Below are 22136 nucleotides of genomic sequence, written 5' to 3'. Positions count from 1 at the left end.
TACATTTTTATCATTGGGATTGAATATTCTGTTACCTAATAAATTATATATCTACATTGTTAAATAACTGTCTGGAAACGTCGCGTAGCTATAAAAGGTGCTATATCTGCTTTGACGAATGATAGACAGGTATAGCAACACTAATGTTAATCAAATATGTACTGCCATTAAAAAGGGGACCTCCCTATAATTGATTAGATACCGTAGCATATATTCAATAACAAACATAATAATTTTTTAGTATAATTCATTGATGAATTTCAGCAATATTTTATCACATTCTCGATCATTATATCATTTGTAATTTTTTTGAATTGTTTTCATATATCATAGTGTTGAGTCTTACGATAAACAATTTAGAAGTTTTCTCTGGTTGAGTGTAAGAGATGGCCGACTGCGGACTAACATCGCTCTCTAGAAAAAATAAAAGCAGTCATTCTATTCTATCATGCTATAAACATAGCAACATAACAATTAGGATGCTATTGAGAAAAATTATACTTTCTTCAAAAATATTATTCCTATGATTGATAACAGATCAGTTACAAAATGTAGAGTTTAATTTGAGTCTGATATTGAATCTGAATCATGCTTATAGTAATACTTTTGTCAATACGTTGGAGGAGATTGATAGCACTGGATAATTAGGTTACTACAATGAAGTAACTGAGTAAAAAAAGAATTAAGAATCATGATTTTATTAGAAAAAATTAAGTACAAAATTTCAATATGAAACATTAGCTACGACTGCTAGCTGAAGGACAGTTTTCCACTGACACTAATTTTACCTATTAATTGGTGATTGTATTTTGTCTAATTTACTATTAGTAGACCCCTCTCCAGCAATTACCACCACAACCATAGCGTTGATAAGGGCAATATCCAAATGCAGGGCTACCACACTGGCAATCGATGAACTTTGCCTTGCATTTACCTGGACAACATGCGTTGCCAAAACAGCAGTCTTGAGGTGCGCATCCAAACGAACAGTCCCCGCAACATCCAACACAACAAGCATCTCCGCATTTTGACAACTTCGACTTACATCCCACAAGTGGCTTTCTCCCCTGATAATGACAGAGAAAAATTTAAAAGAATCATTGTAGCAATATAAGATGTTTGATTTGATATAGAATATTTTTTTGGTATTTTATAAATTAATCTCTAATTATGATTCTCCGCGATTTGAGTTCTAACAAAGATTCAATAGGAAAACAGAGATAGTGGACAATGAATAATAAAATTGTAAAAAACTGACAGAAGAGAGCATTTGTGAGACAACCAAACCTCATTGCATCAATAATTGTTCGGGTTAGTCTGCTCAAACACATGTTCACAATATGTATTAATTTTTTTAATAAAAAATAATGTGAAGACTTGGACTTCTCAGTATGAGAAATAGATTGATAATGGAAATTCATTTCATGAATTCACATTAGACCTAAATTTTCACTAAAAAAGTATTCTTTCAAAATACATGTAGGTTTCTTTGTAAGTTACATTATTTGATAGGATATAGGCTGTTATTATACATTATTTGTTAAAAGACAATATGATGATGTTTTACGGTGAAACGTTCTTGGGAGATGGAAATAGTATTTTTACTCTTCATTTATACGTAATGTTCTAGTGTAATATGATACATAAGTTTGAATCATTACATCTGTACAGTTAAAAAAATTGACCTTGAAATAATAATGAGATTATAAGTATTATAGATGGCGGACCAGATTTTTAGTCATAGTAAAGTAGTATTTTCAATTCGAGTAGGATCCCCAATCACACCCACCTTCAAATTACCTTTGTGTACGAGATATTAAGCCGTTCTCGGACTTTTCACACACCCTGTATGATTGAATTTATTATATGCTTTATTCCGGGTTTGAACGAACTGCTAATCTATCTCCGTTTAAACAGAGATGGTGCGTAATATGGGCCTTAGAAAGAAATAAGATATAGGAAACAGAAATAGAAATTGTAGTAGAGAAATATATAAGAGATGAATGAGGAAAACATTGATGAACTTACACATTTATCGTTGCAAGTGATTGGTGGACAGCACATATCACATTCATCCAATTCACATTTCTTTGGGAATCGCTTCTTCAATTTGTCTTTACACATTTTACGAAAATGGTGTGGTTTCGGAAGAGGGGCAGGCTTTACCTGCAATATTTGAAAAATAGAGAGGATCAATCACATCATATTTCAATAATCTCATATACATTATTTTGAAAACATTCTGCGGAGCGAGATCAATTCTAATGGGATCATCTCTGTGCTAAGGTCAGTCAACTCGATAATATATTTTGCATTTGTCCTGTTGAGTTAATATCCAAGTTAGGATTGAGGATGTATTCTATAGATTTAAAAGTCGATGGTTTGTTAAGAATTGTTCTGAGAATAAGCTAATTTTTCCAAAACAAATATGCTTAGAATACCATTTTTTATCGTTTGGCAAACAATACAGTCATTGTGAATGAAACATTCTTGAATTATGACTTTTTTTGAACAAAAGTAAATAATCCTGTAGTTCAAATAAGAGTTATTGACCTATTTATTAATAGTCAGACAGTTTACAATATTATTGTATGCCATGAAAATATTTTATGTATGCTGATGATACTGTTAATATTTATTTATTAAGCGAATGGCAGATACACAACACATATTTATAAAACTCAAATGCCTAAATATACACTGTATATTTCCAATTTCTTTCAGATATTGTGTAGTTTTTGGTAATTTAATTCAATTAATTAGCCATTCAGCTAATTCACAACAGATAAATGAATATGGAAATGTACAGAAAAATTATTTCATGAAAATACCAATAAGCTGTTTGTTGCCTTCTTACTGTCATTACGAGTACTTACTTTTCAACAACACATTGGTCTACAAGGAGAGCAAGTAACTAGATTCAGAAATTTACATAGCTCCCTGTAGACCACATCAACTCCGTTTCTGAAGCAAAAAGCAATTTTGTCAAGTACTTCGGGACCACAACAACAATCATGAGCGCACGGTCTGCATGGACAAGGCTGACAAGGTCTAATCGCATTCACCTAGAGAAGCATTATCGTGCGTCAGTCTAGATTTGATTGTGGTCAATTGAAAAAATACAATATCAAATGGGATGAAAGGAGATCTAGGGTCTGGTAGTACTATTCAAATCTTTTGAGGGAGTACCTGGATATATTATTATTACATAACAACAAAACATTTTGTATAAATATCTGTTTGTTGTTGTGGTGAACAATAATCTTCAACGATTCAAAAAATATCATTTTGAAAAAGTTACATAGCCGTTGTAGTTACAGCATAATTGAGCGATTCATAAGCCTGAAGGTTTTTTTTGTTTTGCCTACGTAGTCGGAAACATGATATCGTGCTGTATGAGGTCTCTAAAAGTCTAAACATGTATTATTTCCTTGAATGTGCTGGATAATAAATCAGCACAATAGGGTTGAAAATTAATGAAGGCTCATTGTAATATTTATTCCTTGTTTTGAAACGTTTAAAGTAATCGATTGGAGATGGATTGCCAAGGATTCAAAAATCGATGGATATTTCTTTTTTTATTTATAATAATATTGAGATTGTTGTTATTGGTTATGAATTATAAAGGAAGAAAGAGGATCAAATATTCAAGACAAAGTAGAAAATATGAGGCGATTGGTGATTAATAGATCAATTCTATACATTAATATGGGCCATATACTTTATTTTTTTATTAAAGGCTTCTACAAGAAGGAATTCACCAGATGATTGGTGAAATGAAACAGTAAAGGTTCTACTTATTTATTCTTTATTGATTCATACAATAAGTACATCATCAAAATGATAGGAAGAGAAAAAATAAGGTAACCTTGTACTATCCCTCTCTCAAATTTATATAAGGTTGCACATAGTCCCAAATATGTTACGTCTTGTAGTTCTTCATTTCACAAACTTTTCAGTACTAATACCTACTTCTGTCAGTAGAAGGTGCCCTCTAATATTGAATTCACTGTCGGCCTCTAGATTATTTTGTTCAAAATTGTTAAGATCTTCAAGTATTCACGTTATATGGGTTTGCATTCTAAGCTAAACAGGAGCTAATGGAGCTATTGGAAAAAAGTGAATATGAATAGAATATGAAAGATTGAGTGGATGTTACAACTTACTAAATGATATTAATTTGTGTAACAGATAAGTCGAAATTCATAAATTATAATTGAATGGAGTCAATATGCCTATACGGATTTCTCTGATAGTAATACAATTCGGAAGATAGGAATGAGGAATTCTACAGAATTTCATGACAGTAATACAATCGGTATGGGAAAACTAATGTGAATACTAGAAAATTAATTTGCAGTTGACAAGATACTCACACAACAGGGTGGGCCACATCCATAGCACTCTCCCAGACCTCGATGGCATACATGACAGTCTGTTTCCTGTAATATAAAATAAAACAGTTGGGTACTTTAAAAAAAGGGAAATATACTTCTTCCAAGATATTTTCAAATTGGATAACGTGTTTTGAACTAAGACTTCTTAATTGAGAGATGATTTCTGATTCCTATTATTTGTAATTCAACAATATTCATTGAATAAGCCAATCTGAATAGTAAAGAATGTACTAAACGTAAATATGCACCAATCAACTAATCAAAAATGTATAATAAGTATAATATTATGATTATTTTATAAAAATCAAAATAAGAGTGTTTCAAGCGCCGATCAGTCCAGATTTCTAGATGTATTTTCGCACCATGCTTGATTCCAAATATGCAGAGCTTGCTCTCAGGAAAAATTTTATTTTATTTGAAAATATGTATTGGAAAACCATAAGGTAATCATAGGTTGTCAGTTATTATTGCAGGATAATATGCGAATACCATTTGAATCATCAATAGGCCTACTTCATATAAAGTATTATTATTTCATCATAAATTCTCAGATTTTCATAATATATTTGTAGTATGGAATATGATGATATGGAGAAATATTTTTACAAAATACGTTAATTTTCTTATAGCTAGTTTGAATGGTGAACGGTTTGGTTGAAATACCTTGTGTGTGTTTGAGAAAGTATAACTCACAGATCATACAATTAAATAGAACTAGTTTTAATATTAATATCCAGAATTATTAAGTATTTTATATTCATCTCCTTCTTCTTCTTTTCCCCTACTAATATTACCATTACCGACTCATATTAAACTAATATTATTGACCCACTCATTAAACCAGCGACCCGTCGACAGTAGACTTCATAATATTAAATATTGCGACTTATTAATTAATTCAAAAAAGTTTCAAGTCAATGAAATAATAATTGGGAAAGTCTAATTTCAAGGAGGAAAATTATTAAAAACTCACCAGTACGAGTAAAGCTACCCCAAATGACAGCAGCACACATAGTTTTGCATATTCCATAATTAGGCTGCTGAGTGTGGAGTCGGCAATAAATGAAAAACTAGGAAATTGAAGAAAAATCAAAGCAGTCACGAATAAATAACAAATACTGCAATATTGGCAATGCTTCTCCGCTCAGAGAAAAATTATTTCACTGTCTCTATTTTGTGATATCAATTAGTAAACAACTACAATTCGAATCGATTGTGTTTTGTAAATATTGCGGAGTTTCTCATGTTCTAAGACACAGTCAATGGAGCACTACTAAAAAACAATAGATTCAGTATACTTGATGTGATCAAAAAATTGAAGATGTGATTGAAAATTGAAAATCGGAGAGATAAGCCGTATTTGATGAGTAAGATAAGATGGGTTTGCTGATAAGCTACAACTGGATCATATAACTACACGTACGGCAGTTTCAAGACTATTGAATTACATCATTATTTGGGATGAATGTAAATTTTCATTCTTTTGAAATAAATTTAGAAACTATGTTATCCATATTTTTTTTAGTCGCAATTTTTATACCAGATTATGGAATAATATTTGGGCTTTAATTACATAACAATGCACTCTTCAGCTCTACTTTCCAGTAAATTTCTGCTACTCTGGCAGAAAGAAGATTGTATTGATTGTATGGAAATATCCACACCTTGACAGAGGGAGAAGGCGTGAACACTTACTTGAGAAACAAAGGTATTCATTTTCTTCTCAGCGAAGCAGAACTATTGGGAAGCAGGGTTTTAGTAGAGTGAGTTACAGGTAGATTGAAGTTCTCATTTTACGTGAAAATTTACATAGTCGTTTTTGAGAGAATATCACAATTCTTTTTTAACACAGTAAACAACTACGTAGAACACGGTACAACTCACACAAGTACATTGGATTTACTAAAAATTTCATATGAGCTATTATTATTATTTTATTGCGGATGCTGTCCACATGAGCTTTTTGCTTGTGCGTGGGTCATGCAAAGTGCGATGGTGAATTGATGAGATGATCAAACGTCCACGCCATCGGTGGGATTCAAGCCCACGAACCAGGCGGTGCGTAATTTGAATCAATTGGTAACTCATTCACTAATTTGATGAATAGACGTTTTGCAAAGAATATCAATTTAGGAGCACTGTTTGTCAACAATTCAATTCGATTCTCCCTTGAGAATTATGTGCATCACAATTCACGTAGGTAGTGTAACTCATCTATACTTTATATTTTTATTTAAATAAATGAAAACAAATTTTCTTGAATTTTATACAGGAAGATACCTTAAACGGGATAGTTGATATTATGAATTTTCATAGCATTGAAAATCAATAAGCATTAAAAAAAATCATCATCTCAAATATGCAACATAAATCATCGCCACCTGAATACTTTCGATTATTTATTAATAGATTGACTTGATTGAGAATGATAAGGAAACTTCAGTACAAGTTCTTTTATTGAAAACAATACATTTGAATACGGTACATAAAATGATCTTAATTCGAATCTCAAACAGTTTTCATAAAATTTACACTTTACACAGAATATACTCTATATTTAGATCAATTAAACAATATTTAATATTGTCCACTCTACAGATCATTCACATAAGTTTTTATTGATGAATGAATTAAGTATTAAACAATAATTCTTATCATTATGAATAGTGATATAAACAAATCAACAATAAAATCTTACAAAAATACAAATATGACTTTGGTTAATAGATTAACTCAAACTAGAAAAAAAACTCGAAAATATGAATCGTGACTGTAAGTTTGATGTTATTATTATATGTTGAAACCACGTCATTTATTTTGAAACACCCGGTATATAATTGATACATTAATCATCAATCTTGTATGATGATAATATTATAATCTACTGATTGAACATTCACATTTATACAAGGTACCTAGAATACAGTATAGAATATGTACCTAGAATATGTATTCTAGGTACATTGAATTTATATATTGGTACGAGTATATTCGTACGAAGGTAATTTCTTCAACCTCCGATCTCATATGATATGACATACAGAAGCGGTAGGGGGGGCAACCTTCACAAAGCTGAATATAGCTTATCATCCCCACCAAACGCCCTGTAATCGGTGCGACCAGATCGTCAATCGATCATCACCAGATAGTGTTGAGTTATAGACCCACAAACATGACCGACTTACTTGGGTCAGCCGCCGAGTGCTAGTTACGTAGCGTTTTAGTTATTGCAAGCAAAATGCAATAGTTCAGCATAAATCTAACGAGGAATTATTCAAGTTAAGCGTAACATGTGATGATGCTGTGGGCGAATGGTTTAGGTAAATTAATATTATATCTATGACCAAAAGGAGGTTGAAATAAAAATGACCCTCGTAGATATATTGTACAATTACATAAATGTATAATCTGAAAGTGATTAGAAAATTAAGATAGAAAAGTGATTAACATAGAAAAGTGATTAGAAAAACGGAGGTTGAAATAAAAATGACCCTCGTAAATATATTGTACAATTACATAAATGTATAATCTGTAAGTGATTAGAAAATTCTAATTTATTCACTTCAACAGTTTATAGGCTTTATACAAATTTAATAAAATCAATGAAGGACCACGCATCGTCTAAAATCCCCCTAAATAAATTAAATCCCCCTAACTATTTAAAATATATGTAAGAAAAATTACATTCATTGTTACCTCCATTTATTAACCTGGTATTCCAGGTAATAATGGTAGTTATAGGAGAAATCAGGTGAATCCTTCACTTTATCGTCTGAATTTTCAATTAATTATTTAAGATTGGCGCATTGTTGTTGGATTGAGAAAGGAACACCGGAGACTCGAAGCAATTCGAAAAGTCACAGATTGTTATCATACATTTCTTTTCTTATCTTATCGAATGTGATATTACCACCAATGGAGGGTTATTTAGAAGGCGTTATTTTAGAAGTAAGTCTGGGTTTCTTATCAAGTTTTAAAATTTTCAATAATCAATACAGTATTTTCCAGTTATCAGTGATGATTTAGTGGAATATTTTTATTTAATTTGGTTTTCAACTAGAGTAAATTCTAAATTCCCAGTTTATATATATATTTAGGACTCAAAATTGGACAAAACATATGAATTGATAAACATAACCTATTTTTGGACAATTTCTATCCAAATTTGGGAAAGGAACAGGCTTAAAGCCTGTTGTTCCTTTCCCAATCATTCATAGTTGAGAATGATATGGTATCCATCAATGTACAGGGTTGGGCAGGGATGTATGGACGATTTCAAATAACCGTTACATACTCATTTTTAAACGAAACTCAAAATTTATTTTTTTAGTGTTTACCTTGGATGTTGCCACGATAAAAATTAAAGAGGAAAAAATTTAAACATTGTAATAAACAAACAACGAACTCTTTAAGCCCTGAGTGAAACAATAACACAAGAAATTAAAGTGATACCACGTGCAATGCTTCAGAGGAGTATGGATAACTTCTCACAACGCCAACAGGAGTGTATGGACAAGAATGGACAGCATTTAACACAATGTTATTTCTCGTAATAATAAACAATGATTTAATTTTCTCCTTTTAATTTTTACAATAGCAACATCCAAGGTACGCACTAAAAAAATAAATTTTGAGTTTCGTTTGAAAATGAGTGTGTAACTGTTATTTCAAATCATCCATACCTCCCTGCCCAACCCTGTATAAATGAATAAATATTAATAAGGCTTATTACACACACATTTATTTTAGGACGTTTTGCCGTCCTTATAATTCTATTGGATTAAACAGATGATGTCAAACAGATGATGTTCGTCAAATTCCGTTTAATCTGATAGATTTCATAAGGACAACAAAAAATCGTACGTCCAAAAATTGATGTGTGTGTAACTGCCTTAACCTTGGAAATCTATATCACTGAATAAAGACTCACCGAGGATAAGATAATTTTAAAGATTCAAAGATGTATAATATCGGAACAATTCAGATACTTTATCCTGTAATCAGATAGTTTGGACCTGGGAGTCCATGCCAGGCGACAAGAATTTATTAACCCTAACCTCAAGACTATAGCTGAGTAGCTTAGAAATGGAACAATGAACAATACAGACGACAGTGTAGCTTTCAAAACAGGATAAAATAATTCAAATGTGAAATGACGTCACATTGCACTAAAGTGTACAAACAGTTTTCAACCTGGGGTAACTACTAAGTAGTAATGATAATAATGTACTTAGCTTAACACTAACCGAAAGATCAGTCTCACAGACACCTTGTTAGTTTTGTGGCATCCCTGTGCGCCAGACGGCTCTGTCATTCATAATAGCTTCCTCCCACACTTTTCTTGCATTGACAAAACAGTTTTCAATCAGTCAAAGGTGTGTCCTCATGAATGACATTGTTGAAACTCACATCAAATTCTTCAGTAATTTTGAATTTAGCGCCTTCCCGCTCCGTCTGTTGCCAACCCAACAGCCATTTTCATAAACTATTCTCGATTTTGTAATTATTGTATTCTGTAGTTGTATTCATGTCTGATTTGGATTATTGAGTATTTTTAGTGCCTATCCATTTGGCATTGATTTGTTGATTGTAATTTAAATTCTGAATTTGAACTCAGATTTGTGTGGCAGTGTTTTTCTTGCCGCTTTTTCGCTTCTCGTTTGTTCTACGCTCTACAGCATCTTTTCCTGGTTGTTCCTGATACATCTTTTTCAGTGACTGCAAAACTGATACTAATTCATCTAATCTTTTTGAACAATTACCTATGTGTTCAAGTCGAAATTTATGAGCGGCGTCTCATTTCTCAGTGATTTCCAACAATTACTTGCCAATTACTTTCATCGTTTGGTAAAGTATTCTCATTCAGAACTCTAACCTATTACAGATTTCAAACACGTTGAAATTTGAACTAGCAATATTTATTATCAATTATTTTGAGAACTTTACGTATCTTTACTCAACAAGACATACAAATTATTGATTTGGTTCACTTCATCAGGACTTACAATACTAGGACTCAATTTTTGCAAGCCTAGCCTAGCCTAGCCTGCATTGACATACATTGTGCATCACGATTTTTCATGTATTCAGTGCCTACAAATTTTGAGACATTCCAACTTTGAACAATTATTCATCTTTAAAAACTACATTATTCTCTCCATGGTACATAGGAACATAGGTACATATCATAGGAACCCTGGTTCCTGAATTTCAAGTCTCATTGAATCTCCTTATTCAACTCTGGTTCCTGATATTCCAATTTCTCTGGACATTGAGATTGGACGGCAGCACACTTGAAAGGCGGTATCTGTTCCTTTTATCAATTTATTTATCTAATTATATTTACTACAATTCTATTACCAATTTGAATAATAGTTATTCTCATAGCTGGCCTGGAGATTTGCCTGCCATTTTGTAATTACCTGCTCAGACCTACTACAAATTTATTACATTGCATTATTTGAACTATTCTAATAGCTAGCCTAGAGATTTTTTGCCAGTCATTTTAAATAATTTTTATTATTTAGACTACTTATTTTCACTGGCATTTGTATATTAATACATAAGTTGTATTTGACTCATTTTGTATCATCCTTTGGTGATACTTAAGCTTAATAAGTTTTTTCATTTCAATAATTTACTTCATTAAGTCAAAGCAGTTTTAGACATTTTGATTGGTCAATTTAAGGTTATTTTTTCTAGTTTCAATTGTTTCCAAATCAATTGAATTCTCAGATTCAATCATTCCTAATTCAGTTATTTATTTTCAATATCAATCAATAGCCTACAATTTAAATATTCCAAAATTTACTTATATTACTGATTTTTCAATTTGCTAATAAATATTAGGCCTACTACTTTTATACTATTTTTCAATACTGTATTTCTGTTCACAGATACTTTGGATTAATTTTCAATTTTGGGCATCGAATGCCATCTTAATAATATTTTTGGATTATATAGCATACCTATTTTTGACCATCCTCTATGGTATATATTCAATATTTGTAATTGTTTTACTATTGAAGCCCGGGAGCTTCCCTCATTAAAGTTTCTTACTATTATCAATAAATATTATATACCTATTGTTGAATCTGTTTTATTATTGAATGATGCCTGCTCTTTACTTCAATTCTTGAACCTTGCTCTCTCATCTGATGATAAGGGAACAAGGCTCTGGTCCTCCTGGTTATTATTTCACTACTATCAATTCTCATTCATTCTCCAGTGAAGTGGCGCATGTTGATGCTAACTCCCCAGTGGCATCAGTTGTAATTTAATCATAAGCAGTCCACTGCCAGCTGTGCGGAGTGCATGCAATGCTTCAGACATATTTTTCTAAAACCTATGCGGTCTGCTAGATCGGATCTTTTGTGTAATGTTGGTGATTTTACTCCTATCCATTTAGAACTTGTTATTTTTGAACTTTGTAATGTTTAATATTCAATATTTATTATTCTAGTATATTTATTATATTGTTTCTAACAAATTGGATGGGCCAATTACATCAATAGATGAAGCTACTAAAAAAAAGAAAATGACTTTTCCTCCACCAATAAGTGTTCCATATCCAAACAACAGGAATGAAAATTCTACACTGATTAACCTTTGGGAATGATGGAGCTGCCGGAGCAATAGGTTGATGAGCCTCATAATGTTCTCCATTGAGCAAAAAGACTGAAGAAAAAAAAACATACAGCAAATTTAATCAAGTACATTAAATCAGTCTCATCTTTCTAGTAAGTAATGTTAGGGAATTCATCTTTTGGTGAGAGTGTTAAAGGTATGTTTTAATTGCAATAACATTGGTCATTTTGCTTCAGGATGCAAGAAGAAAGAAACTTGTTCAATCTGTGAACAGAACAATCACTTTGAAAATGACTGTTAACCTTTAAGAAGAGGGAAACGAATTAAAATCAGGTAACCCATCCTTCCTGATCTATAAATCAAAACTTATTCAAGTTATTCTGATGTAACAATGCCATGATTGAGTTAGTGATTGATTCCAAAGCAGCCTCACATATAGCACCATGAGATCATGAGTGTACGAACGAAACATTGTTGATTCAAAGTCATTGGCATTTTTGAAAACTAGATGTGATACGTTACAATAAGGAGAGATCATCCACAAGGTCAGATAATCCAAACATTTCTTTGGAAAGCACTCCAATTGCTTCTACTTTTGGCCTCCAGCATCCCCAACATACAATGACTCAAGTGGTAGCGATGTTGATCCAGATTATATATGCAGTTCACTTGATGAACCCTTGAATTGCTGCAGAAGTTCATACTGCATCTGATTCTGAGGAATCAGATGATGACAATCATCTCAAGAGTGACGACAATAGTGCTATAGCATGAGAAAAGCCAAATCGAAAACAAAAAACATTCTCGCCATTCAAATACAATGAAAAATTTGGACCCAATCTTAATGTTCCGCACAAACCATTAAATTATTTAAGATTATTTTTTCAACTATTTTCACATCATATATTGTAGATAAGAGTCTTTTGTATTAAAGTCAGAAAAGAGCTCCATTTTAGTTTGATGCTCAATGCTTCAATGCTTTCCTTTGACATATTGATTATTATGGGAATCAATAAACTTCCAGGAATGCAAATTTATTGGATTTCAAATACCTTTTTACTAAATGAGAGAATATCCCAAACAATGCCCGTGAAACAGTTGAGAATCATAAGATTCATCCATTTGAATGATAATGAAAATACGCCACCTTGAGATGATGTGAATTTTGATAGGCTATATAAGATCCAACCTCTCATTGAGTATATAAAAGATATGCAAGGTGCTTCTCACCATCTAGGTATCTATCGATATATACCAAAACCTAGTAAGAGTATGATTTCCTTCAAAGGTAGATCAACAATGAAGCAATACATGCTAATGAAGCCCATAAATGGGGGACTTGAAGTTTGGGCCATGACGTATGCTATCACAGGGTATCTGATCGGCTTTGTGATATACACCGGAAAAGATCCCAGTGGAGATGTCAAACATGGTTTGAGTGAGCAGTTTTGAAATTAACTAAAGCCTTAGAAGGGCTCAGGTACTGTGTATTTTTCGACAATTTCTTTTAGTTCAATTCCACTTATATTTGAGCTTTTGAAAAGTGAAATACAGTATTTGGTTGTGGCCATACGGCCAAATAGAAAAGGATACCCAACAGCTCATCTCTTTGATTCGAAAAAAATGAAGAAATCTGATAAACATTTTGTTCAGAGTGGGGACGTTTCAATTTGCAAATGGCTAGATAGGGGTAAAGAACCAGTAAGTATGATTAGTAGGATGCACCAGTGTAGTCTTGATGTACATATATTACAGACCAATCCAAAAGGGAAAAGAGAGAATGTGAGAACATTCTCATCCATTTGTGATTATAACAAATACATGGGAGGGGTGGATCGATTTGATCAGCTGATGTCAGCATACAGCATAGGCTGGAAGTCACGTCGCTGGTGGGTAAAAATATCCTATTACTCGATTGTGCAATAGTTAATAGTTACATGTAGACTACTACAAAGAAAATGCCAAGCAGATAAAAGAAAAACATATTATGTCCCACTTGGAATACAGGCTGGAATTTGCAGAGGAACTGATAGATGGATTCCAGTAGACAAAGAGCAGATATCAAAAAAGAAAAAAGTCAAAATTTATTGGAGAGCATAGGACAGTAGTGGGTGCATATAGAAGATGTGCCCATTGTAGGACGAAGGAATCAAAAGCAAAAGATGTCAAATTTGATCTGTGAAGGCTGTCATGTCACTCTGTGTAAGAGATATTTTACTGTGTATAATGAAGTTTGGTTGGGAAAATAGTCAAGAATATTGAATTTCAGTTTCAAGTGCAATAGTTGTTAGTATAAATTTATATATGAAAATATATTTTACTGTGTATAATTGAAAGTTTGGTTGGAAAAATTGTCAAGAATATTGAATTACAGTTTCAAGTGCATATGTGCAAAAGTTGTTAGTATAAATTTATATATGAAAATATATTTTATGATAGAACTAAGAGAGATGTGTAATAATCTATCATAACTCATGCCTTTTAAAAATAATCTTAAAAATTTCTCTGGTCGAGGGTACAACAAGACTAATTTTGCTATTGTTTTTGTTTCAGATTTAATGATAGAACATACAGCGTCCTGCCAGCAGTATGTAACATACTCAAAGTCCTACCAAGTTGAACACACATATTTGAGTACTTTCCGTCATGCTGGCAGTACTGAAAACATTCCCATTGTGAAGACCGTTTCATTCTCTTCACAGCGCACAAAAAAATCAGGTTGGTAGGACTGTTTGTTCAGTAATGGCGAGATGTTTCATGAAGGCTGTCGCGTCTTTGTTTTGGCTCCATATTTTGATGCGCCCAACACCGAAAATGAGTGGAGTAAGTCGATTTTTGGTGAAAATTGGAAGACAGAAAAGTGTTTTGGAACTATAGTTTCAATAAATAAGTGTTTCGGTAGTGTGAAATGGGATATTGATGGGAATACTACAAAAGTTTGGTTAGCAGACATCAACCCACATGTCAAAAGTTATACAGTGCAGCCAGATCTTTATACACAGGCCAAGAACAGACTTCAAAAGGTGAGTTATTTCAATTGTTTTGTAAACTATTCATTACTTTCCTATTTTAGATTTCCATTTCAGTGTCATGCCTTATTATTTCAACGTGTCACTTCAATAATTTATAAAACTATCATAATGTATTCTGTGAAATGCAATGACCCATTTTTTCATGACTTATCAAAACTTACAGTATCTAGAATCTACTTTATTGCATTCGATTTTTTTTTAATTATTGGAATTTCATTCATCTATAATATTTATAAACAATAAATCAATTCTCATCCTGTCCTATGACGGGTTTGATGCAGTTCTTCCAGCTTATCTTTTCATGAACAACTACAGTAATCTTTTTATCACCCATAATAATGCATAGATAAAGTTCTATTTTCTATTCAAGTTGATGTTACTTCTGGGTCGAAAAATTATTTTAAAAGCATTGCAAACTTAGTTTTTACATGGCATTGCAAAGTTTTATACTGGTCTTTTATACAGCAAGCCTGTTCCATTTTTATGTTGCAGGAACTGCAGTTTCCACAGCTAATCAAGAAAAAATACCTACTTCAACTTCAATTCCAAGTGGTGAGTTATCTCTATTGTTTATTATGATGGTGAAAATCAATTTTTTTTACTGATTGCATGAGAATACATTTCATGAATTATTTTGAAGTAGTAGAAATAAAAGTTTCTAATTCTCAGTGACGACCGTTTCGCCAAGGTGTCTGACATCTTCAGACTGATATCTGAAGATGATTGATTCAATTGTTTCTTTCAAAAGATATAACATTTTATGATAAAACGTTTCTATTTTAGAATTTCATTCCAGTGCCATGTCTCATTAATTTTCAACTTTTCATTCCAAAATAAATAATTAATTATTTGAAATGCAATAATCCATTTTTTCATTACTTCTTCATCAACAAAACTGCATTTTATAATATGTAGTCTCTGCATTACTATAGTCTTATTTCTATGTTTGCTTTTTTTCAATTATTGGAATTTCATCCATTCACAGGCATGTTCATCATTATTCATGAACAAATCATTGTTTATCCTATCTTATGACTGGTTTATTTCAATACAGTTCTCCAGCTTCTTTTTCCATGATCTAAAATAAACTAATCTTTATCCCCTATAATACATAATTTTTTTTATCAAGTTTATATTACTTTTAGGTCAAGAAATTATTTAGCATTGCAAGCTCATTTAGAGGTAAAGCATATCGAAATTTTAATTAAATTCTAGTTCATTATTATAGTGAACCTGTTTCATTTTTATGTTGCAGGTTCTGCAGTTTCCACACGTATTGCTAATCAAAAGAAAAGGAGAAAATTTGATAAATTGCCTACAATTAGGAAGCCTACCAACAAAACACCAGTTGCTTTCACATCTGAAGTTTCGTCATAATCAGACTCCAAAATAGAGCAGGACACTTCTATAAATGATCTTTTTGCTAGCAACAACAATAATAAAAAATTAAATATTCAACCTAATCAAAGCAGTTGTAATGAGATTTTCAGGGCTCATGAAACGTCTTGGAAATTTGGACCAAATGTTTCAATTGATACATTCAAAGAATCTAAATATAATCCTCGATTGAACGTTCAAGACCCAAAATTACTCTCTGAACTAGATTTTTGGATGCTTTTCTTTCCTTCCAATGACATCAATCATATACTACAATGTACAAATTCGAATTTATGTGAAAAAAGGAAATTAGTTTCTAAGCACGAATTTTACAAAAGTTGTGGGAATATTGTATGCTATGAGCTTGAATATTTTGCATGCTCGATGAGACTATTGATCCCAAATTGATGGATTGTATCGTGCGCCAGCTTTTGGAGAAAGGTTTGGCATGGGGTTGCACCGGTTTGAAGAGATTCTAATGAGTATGGTATTTAGTGATCCCAATCATCCAGAAAATACAGATAAATGGTTCAATGTTAGGTCACTTATAGATGTGATACATAATCAATGGAAGGATGTATTTTCCCCAGGGTTCAACCTAACTGTTGATGAGTCTATGTTTTCCTGGTATGGGAAAGGGAATTTTGATCCAGATGGTATGCCAGCTGTCATGAAAATTAAGAGAAAACCCAAAGGTGTAGGATGTGAGGTGAAAACAATTTGTGACAGTGTGTCTAAAATTATGGTAGGTATGGAGATAAATGAGGGTAAGGATAGTATGAAAGAAAAACCATGGCAGCAGGAATTAGGTGCTGGTACAGCAACAGCATTACGCCTTTCAGAACCTTGGCATGGCAGTGGACGAATAATCGTAGGTGACTCTTTGTTTGGGTGTGTGAAAACAGCTGTTGAACTAAGAAAAAGAGGTTTGTACTTTTTAGGTATTGTCAAAACGGCTCACAGAAATTATCCATTACGTGAAGCAATTCAACGTTGTCCTCAAATTAAAGGGAGCTTCATTTGTGCTATTGCAGAACGGGAAGAAGTACCTCTTATTTGTGTTGCATTGAGATATTTGAAAGTACATACATTTATAGGAACCTGCAGCACTACAATCCCAGGATATCCTTGCAAGAAAAAAAGAACAAATGATGATGGAACAGTATACCACTAATTGCCAACCAATTTAATCAATATTTTGCCACAGTTGGGACAAACCTAGCCAATTCTATAACCCAGGATGCACCAGTAGTGAGAGATGATGAACATGCTGTGGACTCTGAATTTCAGCTGCAACCGGTCAATTTTGCTATTGTTTTTGTTTCAGATTCAATGATAGAACATACAGCGTCCTGCCAGCAGTATGTAACATACTCAAAGTCCTACCAAGTTGAACACACATATTTGAGTACTTTCCGTCCTGCTGGCAGTACTGAAAACATCCCCATTGTGAAGACCGTTTCATTCTCTTCACAGCGCACAAAAAAATCAGGTTGGTACGACTGTTTGTTCAGTAATGGCGAGATGTTTCATGAAGGCTGTTGCGTCTTTGTTTTGGCTCCATATTTTGATGCGCCCAACACCGAAAATGAGTGGAGAAAGTCGATTTTTGGTGAAAATTGGAAGACAGAAAAGTGTTTTGGAGCTATAGTTTCAATAAATAAGTGTTTCGGTAGTGTGAAATGGGATATTGATGGGAATACTACAAAAGTTTGGTTAGCAGACATCAACCCACATGTCAAAAGTTATACAGTGCAGCCAGCTCTTCATACACAGGCCAAGAACAGACTTCAAAAGGTGAGTTATTTCAATTGTTTTGTAAACTATTCATTACTTTCCTATTTTAGATTTCCATTTCAGTGTCATGCCTTATTATTTCAACGTGTCACTTCAATAATTTATAAAACTATCATAATGTATTCTGTGAAATGCAATGACCCATTTTTTCATGACTTATCAAAACTTACAGTATCTAGAATCTACTTTATTGCATTTGATTTTTTTTTAATTATTGGAATTTCATTCATCTATAATATTTATAAACAATAAATCAATTCTCATCCTGTCCTATGACCGGTTTGATGCAGTTCTTCCAGCTTATCTTTTCATGAACAACTACAGTAATCTTTTTATCACCCATAATAATGCATAGATAAAGTTCTATTTTCTATTCAAGTTGATGTTACTTCTGGGTCGAAAAATTATTTTAAAAGCATTGCAAGCTTAGTTTTTACATGGCATTGCGAAGTTTTATACTGGTCTTTTATACAGCAAGCCTGTTCCATTTTTATGTTGCAGGAATTGCAGTTTCCACAGCTAATCAAGAAAAAATACCTACTTCAACTTCAATTCCAAGTGGTGAGTTATCTCTATTGTTTATTATGATGGTGAAAATCAATTTTTTTTACTGATTGCATGAGAATACATTTCATGAATTATTTTGAAGTAGTAGAAATAAAAGTTTCTAATTCTCAGTGACGACCGTTTCGCCAAGGTGTCTGACATCTTCAGACTGATATCTGAAGATGATTGATTCAATTGTTTCTTTCAAAAGATATAACATTTCATGATAAAACGTTTCTATTTTAGAATTTCATTCCAGTGCCATGTCTCATTTTTCAACTTTTCATTCCAAAATAAATAATTAATTATTTGAAATGCAATAATCCATTTTTTCATTACTTCTTCATCAACAAAACTGCATTTTATAATATGTAGTCTCTGCATTACTATAGTCTTATATGTTTGCTTTTTTTCAATTATTGGAATTTCATCCATTCACAGGCATGTTCATCATTATTCATGAACAAATCATTGTTTATCCTATCTTATGACTGGTTTATTTTAATACAGTTCTCCAGCTTCTTTTTCCATGATCTAAAATAAACTAATCTTTATCCCCTATAATACATAATTTTTTTTATCAAGTTTATATTACTTTTAGGTCAAGAAATTATTTAGCATTGCAAGCTCATTTAGAGGTAAAGCATATCGAAATTTTAATTAAATTCTAGTTCATTATTATAGTGAACCTGTTTCATTTTTATGTTGCAGGTTCTGCAGTTTCCACACGTATTGCTAATCAAAAGAAAAGGAGAAAATTTGATAAATTGCCTAAAATTAGGAAGCCTACCAACAAAACACCAGTTGCTTTCACATCTGAAGTTTCTTCATAATCAGACTCCAAAATAGAGCAGGACACTTCTATAAATGATCTTTTTGCTAACAACAACAATAATACAAAATTAAATATTCAACCTAATCAAAGCAGTTGTAATGAGATTTTCAGGGCTCATGAAACGTCTTGGAAATTTGGACCAAATGTTTCAATTGATACATTCAAAGAATCTAAATATAATCCTCGATTGAACGTTCAGGACCCAAAATTACTCTCTGAACTAGATTTTTGGATGCTTTTCTTTCCTTCCAATGACATCAATCATATACTACAATGTACAAATTCGAATTTATGTGAAAAAAGGAAATTAGTTTCCAAGCACGAATTTTACAAAAGTTGTAGGAATATTGTATGCTATGAGCTTGAATATTTTGAATATTCGATGAGACTATTGGTCCCAAATTGATGGATTGTATCGTGCGCCAGCTTTTGGAGAAAGGTTTGGCATGGGGTTGCACCAGTTTGAAGAGATTCTAATGAGTATGGTATTTAGTGATCCCAATCATCCAGAAAATACAGATAAATGGTTCAATGTTAGGTCACTTATAGATGTGATACAATGGAAGGATGTATTTTCCCCAGGGTTCAACCTAACTGTTGATGAGTCTATGTTTTCCTGGTATGGGAAAGGGAATTTTGATCCAGATGGTATGCCAGCTGTCATGAAAATTAAGAGAAAACCCAAAGGTGTAGGATGTGAGGTGAAAACAATTTGTGACAGTGTGTCTAAAATAATGGTAGGTATGGAGATAAATGAGGGTAAGGATAGTATGAAAGAAAAACCATGGCAGCAGGAATTAGGTGCTGGTACAGCAACAGCATTATGCCTTTCAGAACCTTGGCATGGCAGTGGACGAATAATCGTAGGTGACTCTTTGTTTGGGTGTGTGAAAACAGCTGTTGAACTAAGAAAAAGAGGTTTGTACTTTTTAGGTATTGTCAAAACGGCTCACAGAAATTATCCATTACGTGAAGCAATTCAACGTTGTCCTCAAATTAAAGGGAGCTTCATTTGTGCTATTGCAGAACGGGAAGAAGTACCTCTTATTTGTGTTGCATTGAGATATTTGAAAGTACATACATTTATAGGAACCTGCAGCACTACAATCCCAGGATATCCTTGCAAGAAAAAAAGAACAAATGATGATGGAACAGTATACCACTAATTGCCAACCAATTTAATCAATATTTTGCCACAGTTGGGACAAACCTAGCCAATTCTATAACCCAGGATGCACCAGTAGTGAGAGATGATGAACATGCTGTGGACTCTGAATTTCAGCTGCAACCGGTCTCGAAGCAGGAATTGGAGGAGGTAGTGGAGAGTTTGAAAGAGCGATCAGCACCAGGTTGTGATGGAGTCCCTACTAGAGTGATTAAAAACAATATTGACATATTAATACATCCTATCCTACATAATATAGTCAATTTAAGAATTCTGGTTGGACACTTTCCTTGTGCTCTCAAAACAGCCAGAGTAATACCTATTTATAAATCAGGCCCCAAAGGCATATTCTCAAATTACAGACCTATTTCTTTGTTGGCAATATTATCTAAAATAATTGAAAAGTGTATAAAAATACAACTAAGTATTTAAACGAGTACAATCTCATCTCCAACTCACAGTATGGTTTTCAAAAGTCCAAAAATACATCTGATACTCTTTTCAATATGTCTAGGGCTATCTCAAGTAGTATTAAATCAAGAAGAAAAGTGCTGATAACCTTTTTGGACTTGGCAAAAGCCTTTGATACAGTTGACAGGAGAATTCTAATAGAAAAATTTGAATCATTGGGGATAAAAAATATCTCTCTCTGATGGTTTAAGAGTTACTTTCACAATCGACAGTAATCAGTATGCATAAATGGTGAAAATAGTGATACAGAGAATGTTGAGTATGGGGTAGTCCAGGGAAGCACCCTTGGGCCACTGCTATTCCTAATCTATATCAACAATCTGTCAAAATTAGTAGTTGAAGGTGAGTTGTATCTGTTTGCTGATGCCACAGCACTAGTGTCTACTGGGAGCACTTGGGAGGAGGCCTACTTGAGTGCTTCAATTGATTTGTCAAAAATAAAGAACTGGTTTGATCACAATTATAGCATTACAGTAAATGTGGAAAAAACGAAGTTTATGCCAATAGTTACAAGAAATCAAGCTGATCCAGGCTCACTAATACTAACGATGCATTCTTGTAATAATCCCAGGTCTGCTGGATGTAATTGTAGTATGATTGAGCGTGTTGATCATTACAAATACCTGGGCGTTGTCTTGGATTCCAAGATGAGTTGGGTACAACATGTCCAGTGTGCTAAGAATAGGCTCAGAAAGCTGCTTCATGCATTTTCAGAGTTTGGTAGTGTTTAGGAAGAGGGTGACTGTACCAGATTGGTTGGGAAGCTTCAGAAGAACTACTCCAATCTTGTTATGCTTGGTGACCAACACGACTTCAAGGTTTCCAGACAATTGATTGGTATTTATTTTATCATCGATATAACCAGTTTGACTGTTTTGCCTTTCTGGTTCATGCTTTTTTTCATTCTCTCTTCTGAGAATTTCTGGAAT

The 22136-nt window shown here is 32.9% G+C and overlaps 3 protein-coding genes across 3 annotated transcripts; 2 read left to right on the top strand and 1 right to left on the bottom strand.

Moving 5' to 3' along the window:
• Positions 1-682: 682 nt before the first annotated feature.
• Positions 683-5726, bottom strand: LOC111045920 (keratin-associated protein 5-4). The gene is made up of 4 exons (XM_022331397.2): positions 5371-5726; positions 4377-4442; positions 2029-2166; positions 683-1067 (listed from the first exon to the last, which is right to left on the bottom strand). Exons 1-4 carry the CDS (start codon positions 5425-5427, stop codon positions 825-827), a joined length of 504 nt encoding a protein of 167 aa, XP_022187089.2. The 5' UTR covers positions 5428-5726; the 3' UTR covers positions 683-824.
• Positions 5727-6016: 290 nt separating this feature from the next.
• LOC120352296 lies at positions 6017-17144 on the top strand. The gene is made up of 4 exons (XM_039432237.1): positions 6017-6105; positions 14538-15007; positions 15509-15568; positions 16272-17144. Exons 2-4 carry the CDS (start codon positions 14735-14737, stop codon positions 16407-16409), a joined length of 471 nt encoding a protein of 156 aa, XP_039288171.1. The 5' UTR covers positions 6017-6105; positions 14538-14734; the 3' UTR covers positions 16410-17144.
• Positions 17145-17744: 600 nt separating this feature from the next.
• On the top strand, positions 17745-19794 carry LOC120352295. The gene is made up of 3 exons (XM_039432236.1): positions 17745-18190; positions 18692-18751; positions 19448-19794. The coding sequence occupies exons 1-3, from the start codon at positions 17918-17920 to the stop codon at positions 19583-19585; spliced, it is 471 nt and encodes a 156-aa protein (XP_039288170.1). The 5' UTR covers positions 17745-17917; the 3' UTR covers positions 19586-19794.
• Positions 19795-22136: the final 2342 nt, after the last annotated feature.

The sequence above is a fragment of the Nilaparvata lugens genome, chromosome 7, assembly GCF_014356525.2.
Source record: "Nilaparvata lugens isolate BPH chromosome 7, ASM1435652v1, whole genome shotgun sequence".
NCBI lineage: Eukaryota > Metazoa > Arthropoda > Insecta > Hemiptera > Delphacidae > Nilaparvata > Nilaparvata lugens.
This window is presented reverse-complemented; position numbering and strand designations above follow the sequence as displayed.

Bases quoted from the DNA above. Each gene is read 5' to 3' on its own strand.
- LOC120352296 (XM_039432237.1), top strand. From the start codon at position 14,735: ATGTTTCATGAAGGCTGTCGCGTCTTTGTTTTGGCTCCATATTTTGAT. The intron at 15,008-15,508 runs GTGAGTTATTTC...TTTATGTTGCAG, and splicing joins CCAAGAACAGACTTCAAAAG to GAACTGCAGTTTCCACAGCT. The intron at 15,569-16,271 runs GTGAGTTATCTC...TTTATGTTGCAG, and splicing joins TTCAACTTCAATTCCAAGTG to GTTCTGCAGTTTCCACACGT.
- LOC111045920 (XM_022331397.2), bottom strand. From the start codon at position 5,427: ATGGAATATGCAAAACTATGTGTGCTGCTGTCATTTGGGGTAGCTTTA. The intron at 4,443-5,370 runs GTGAGTTTTTAA...TTTATATTACAG, and splicing joins GGGTAGCTTTACTCGTACTG to GAAACAGACTGTCATGTATG. The intron at 2,167-4,376 runs GTGAGTATCTTG...CAAATATTGCAG, and splicing joins GATGTGGCCCACCCTGTTGT to GTAAAGCCTGCCCCTCTTCC.
- LOC120352295 (XM_039432236.1), top strand. From the start codon at position 17,918: ATGTTTCATGAAGGCTGTTGCGTCTTTGTTTTGGCTCCATATTTTGAT. The intron at 18,191-18,691 runs GTGAGTTATTTC...TTTATGTTGCAG, and splicing joins CCAAGAACAGACTTCAAAAG to GAATTGCAGTTTCCACAGCT. The intron at 18,752-19,447 runs GTGAGTTATCTC...TTTATGTTGCAG, and splicing joins TTCAACTTCAATTCCAAGTG to GTTCTGCAGTTTCCACACGT.